Below are 5739 nucleotides of genomic sequence, written 5' to 3' on the forward strand. Positions count from 1 at the left end.
AGGGAGCTCTTCTTAATATTTTGACACCAAAATCATGTCGATACACCTTACCGACTGCGAGTAAAGCCACCCACGCTTTAACTTGACAGACTGTATAAACAACTTAAAAAGAGTCACTGGCAGTTTTATTTACCCAGTGTCGGAACAATTGAGATTTTCGAAAACAATGTGTTGTCTATTTTAGAGATTAGAGGTAGCATAACAAACCATTCAATCTTTATATAGTTTAATATTCCAAAAAAATTAATCAGCCCTACACTTGCTCTGGGAAGCAAACTATCGGTTGATGTTGAGAAGGACGAAGACAGTGACATATCGTATCCATTCAGATAACTTATGGGAGCCCTATGTATCTTGCCATTGGCAAACGCCCTGACATTGTTCATGCCGTTAGTGCGCTAAGCCAGTTTAATGCCCGTCCCAATAAGGCTCCTTCAATTGCGGCTAAACGTATTCTGAGATACCTAAAGGGCACCATCAATCTAAAACTCGTCGACAAAAGAGATGAAGAACATCTAAACGGTTACGTCTATGCTGACTGGGCAAACTGCATCATCGATAAGAGGTCTTATACCGGTTTGGTTTTCATCCTTTCTGGAGCTGCGATCTCCTGGGAATCCCAAAAACAACAAACAGTTGCTCTATCTTCGACTGAGGCCGAATAGATGGGTCTCACCGACGCAGCCAAAGAGGTCATTTATCTCACAGGGTTTCTAGAAGAATTAGGATTCACACAGCTTGCCAACGCGAAGGTTTTTAATGATAATCAAAGTGCTGGAAAGTTGGCAGCATACCCAGTTTTCCACTCGAGGTCTAAACATAGTGACATCAAACATCATTTTATTCGTGATGTGTTGAATAGTCGACCAATGAAACTTTCATATATCTCGATTGAGAAGATGATCGCCGACGTTCTCACGAAACCATTGCCGGGACCCAAGCACATTTTTTGTACCTAAGGACTCGTCCTTATTTCAATTACAAATTGACTGGGAACAAATTGAGAAAGAGTGTTGAAGATCGAAATTAGCGCCCTATTTATGATATACACATATTGTCACGAATCGAACTTGTTCTCATTCTTTTCTTTTTATATTTACTTCGATTCCGTGATTCTGTTTTGTTCATTACAAAAGTTTTATCAAATTGTCAATAACGTCTTGTTTGTCCGTTTTGTATATTTAATAGAATATATGTAGACTTTCTTTTGATACTAGTTTCACATCATAAACGTTTCAGAAACTATATAATTGTAATAGAGATAGGTTAAATATAAGTAAGATTTTATTATAAGACTTATATCCAATGTGCAATTAATTTATGTTGCTTATTACAGGAACATTACATTTAATCTTTATTTAAATGTAATATTTTTAACAAATTAATCAGCTAATAATTAAATCATCTTTTCATGTCATAAGAAACATTAAAGTATTATTTTCATTAAATAATTCAAATAATTTTTACTTTGTATTTTTCTGTAGATTTTATTTATTATTAATAACCTTTTAAATTATTCTAAAAAAAATATGTTAAATACGTAAAATTCAAACAACATTTTAAAATGAATAATAAGGAAAATTATGGGTAAACACAAGTGGAACTAATGTCCAGGAATCTAAATTTATAATTAAATTTTTATAGTTGCATATGAATATATAAGATTCGAGTAGCAATGAAATTTCCTATGGATCATAGAGATATGAGCAGAAGGGTGTAAGAGAAAGGGCATAAACTGGATCATACGCTAACACGTACGCACATCAGTTTAGATTTAGAGTCCAGCTGAATGAGTTGAAAACGGAAGAAAAGTTGCGCCTACATACACAACTTGCAACCCGGTCTTTCGGCTTGCTATATACGTAGGGCATTGTCTCATATATGTATATGCTTGCCGGCGCGTGTTTTAAGTTCAATGTTTCCCCCCTCATTTCTTCACATCTAATTTCACCACTTACCAATTCAGCTGACTGATAATAAACACTATCATTCATTCAACAGGAATCTCAAGATGCATGAAATGCTGAATTAAAGTAACTACAAAAGCATTTACTAATCGTCGAGTCAAGGCAAGGATATATAGAAATAATACTGAAAATCAATTTCTTTAATTCAGCGAATTCTTATACAAGAATTCTATTGTAAAAGCCCTGTTGCAAATACTCCTATCACATAAAAATGTGATTTCGAATTGCCAGATTGCTGACAACAGCTATAAATAGTGTTTGATCTATTTGGGCGAATGTTGCAATGAATATTGGTAAGAAAATTCCTCTCACTTTTCCTGCTAAGTGCATTCTATTTCTTTTCCACGTTAATTATAAAAGAAACTAAAAGAACTTACTGGAAGTTACTTGTGTGTATGTATGACACGCGCAAGTTCTGCGGAAAATTCAAAATCACCCATTTCATACTTGTGTGTATGTATGACACGCGCCAGTTCTGCGGAAAATTCAAAATCACCCATTTCCACAGGGAGTATAGAAAGAAAAGCAAAGATTCTCTTTCTTTCTGCAACTAGTCTTCCTGGAAAATGGTGGTTCTAAAAAAAAAGGGTTAATGTAAAATGTATCGTTCTTTTTATTTTTTAAATAAACTTATTAGAAATTTAATACATTCTTATACTCTCAAATAAAAGGTTTTGTCTCTTCTTGAATTCGCCCTCTCCCAGAATTTAAGCACGGCAACAATGTGACTCTCAGTCCGAGAGTAGTAATCTCTGAACCCATAATTAAAAACGAATCTAGCATAGAGTTAAATTGGGCAGTTTGTGAAAGCCTCAACGTATCAAAAGTTTAAATAAAACATTAGACATAGACAATTAAGGTGAAGGTACGTAACAAATATATGTGTATTTTCCAATCATTTCGAAATTAAATAATTCAGATACTCCCTTCATAAGATAACAAAAATGTAGGCAAATGATATAATTAAGAATGAAGTATTTTTAACGTTAATAAACTTTTATTGAACATATTATAACCAATATTCAATTACATAACCTTCAAGAAAATAATCGATTAATTTCCTTGATTTAAACAACATTGTTAAATAAATCTTTATCTACCTCAATGTGGTGAAAAAATTAGTCATCTAACAATTAATTGATCAGAGAAGGTATTAGATTTGTGTAAAATTTACCTCTTCCCACTGTTTTTGTCAAAATTCTACGTTTTGAGACCCCCGGAATCCGAAAAACAGGATTTTACGAATGTGTCTGTCTGTATGTATATATGTCAGGCTGTGGGCACGATAACTGTTTGAAAAATTAATCAATACGATTGCCCTTTGGCGCACTCTCTAAGTGTTTGAAGCTAAATGTTAAGTTCGTTAGTTTTTTTCAAATTTCGAAAATTCTATCTACGGTCTCTTATAGTACTCGAAAATTCGAACAATTTATTTCAATGACTTTTTTCGATAACACTAAAATTTACCAGAGTTATATAATTTACAAAATTGCAAAAAACACACGGAAAAAACATTTTAAGCCAAATAACGCACGATATGAAAAAAGTCAGTAATAGAAAAATGTTTCTTTTCGAATGCCCAACAAGATTATCATTACAACTTTTTGAATTTTTTTGAAAAATCGAAAATTCAAATTTTGATAGCACAAAAAAATAATGGAAAATCGAAAATTGCATTTTTTCATTCAAATATTTAACAGTATTGCAATTATCCCATCCAGAAAACGCTGCTGCAGGTTGGGGACCTACTCAGCCTAAAACACTAACCAGGTATTACTCTCGGTCAAAACTTATCCCCCCCCCTCGTCCGAAACCCCTCATTAATCGAAGTTTCGTGAGTCACTGAGGTTAGCGATATAATTTAGAAGTTAAAAAAGGTAAGTCTGATGTGCAGACCGTATGTGTAACGTTTAAATTGTAAAAATAAAATTGGAAATGAAAAAATTCCGTTTCTTGAAAAACCGGCACAAGTTGCAATAAAACGTTTAATAACAACACTTTTTAAAAATAATGCCAATTTTTAAACGAGACAATGAAACGACGTCTGTTTTTTTATCAACGCATGTTATGAATTGTAATAATATACATTTATGGAAAAGATACAATTGAAGGGACAAATTCGAGTGCAGAGCACGAGATACGTGATGAGAATGTATGCGTTGAAGCCGAAGGAGCTTTAACAAAAGAAAATTCAGTATCACCAAATTACTATTATTGATGCTTTAATCTTTAGTTTTAAAAAATGTGTAAATAATTGATATGATAAAAATCATTAAACAATCATTTTTATTCAAAATTAAAATAATTTATACTCTACAGTTTTAAAATTTTCAAATTCATTTTTGAAAATTTGTTTTCTTTGTAACTTTTGATACTCATTACAGAAAATGAATTACATCATTTAAAAACTTAAATACAAATACTCATTTCACTACATCAGAAACATTTGAAAAATTATCTGATTGAAATAATATCATTGTAAATATAAATTAACTTTCATGTTACTTAAATTTAAGAAACTAAGTTTTAATTTTTATTTACTTCATTATTCAGAAAAATTTAGTCTGCTTATAATTAATTGACCATTTTACAAAATGAAAATCATTAAAATATAATTCTCTTATAAGACGTTTAAATAACTTTTATATATGTTATTTTTTTTTTAATTTGAACTTTCACTTTTGAAAATTTTATTTATTCATAAAATGTTTATTAAATGTTCATTTATCATTAAATGTTCTCTTCTATCAATAATAGCTTGAAACATTTATAAATTAATTTTATCACGAACTAGAATTGCTTGTATGCAAATTTCGATGTACATAATTGATGGTGCATGAAAGTCACAAATTCTTATTAATATGTAAACAACTTGAAAAGAGTCACTGGCAGTTTTATTTACCCAAGTTCGCAACAATTTAGATTTTAGACAACAATGTGTTGTCTGTTTAGAAATGAGAGGCGGCAGAGCAAACTATTCAATCTCTATATAGTTTAATATTTTAAAAAATGAATTAGTTTTTAATCAATCACTTAATTGACAACATAAAAACCAATTCACAATTATTTTCATTAAAACATTCAATTAACGTCTACTTTATATTTTTGTGAAGGATAGAGTTACTCATATCCTATTACGCTCATTCTCGAAAAAATTAATATGCATGTACGTACAATTTTTAAAATTGAATTCAGGTACTAATTTCATATTATAAAAATTTCCGAAACCATATAATCTTAATAGAGATAGGTTAAATATATATAAGCTTTTATTATAATACTTATATCCAATGTGGAATTAATTTATGTTTCTTAATACGGGAACATTACATTCAATCTTTATGTAATGTAATATTTTAACCAAATTAATCAGCTAATAACACAGCCACGCAAAAAAAAGTGTGCGGATCTGGTAACAAGACAGACGTATTCCTATGGATTTTGGGGCGCTGAATTCAAATTCGGTATCAAAAATAACCCATCACGTCTTGGTTGAGCCAGAACCTTAAAAAATGACGAAAAATCATACACTGAGGCAAATAAATCTCAAAATAATGCCAGTGATGCAAATTTTCACTTCAGAAACATGTCGACAACTGTGAAGGGTTAACCCTTGCCTGATATCAACTTATTTAACATAACTTTACCCAACAGAACCTGAGCTCACCTGACCTGAATTAACAGAAATTTATTGAACTACACGTAAAGCTCTGGAATCATATTTTCCCAGTAGCAAATGTGTGCTACATCGAATGGGTCAACTCGAGCCTAA

General features: G+C 31.2%; 2 protein-coding genes across 2 annotated transcripts in view; one reads left to right on the forward strand and one right to left on the reverse strand.

The window, feature by feature from the left end:
- LOC117169763 overlaps nt 1-5739 on the reverse strand; it is a 160334-nt gene that overhangs the window by 100827 nt on the left and 53768 nt on the right. The gene's annotated exons all lie outside the window — the stretch shown is intronic.
- On the forward strand, nt 348-665 carry LOC117169764 (secreted RxLR effector protein 161-like). The gene has a single exon (XM_033356270.1). It carries the CDS (start codon nt 348-350, stop codon nt 663-665), a length of 318 nt encoding a protein of 105 aa, XP_033212161.1.

Source organism: Belonocnema kinseyi, chromosome 3 (genome assembly GCF_010883055.1).
Source record: "Belonocnema kinseyi isolate 2016_QV_RU_SX_M_011 chromosome 3, B_treatae_v1, whole genome shotgun sequence".
Taxonomy (NCBI): Eukaryota; Metazoa; Arthropoda; class Insecta; order Hymenoptera; family Cynipidae; genus Belonocnema; species Belonocnema kinseyi.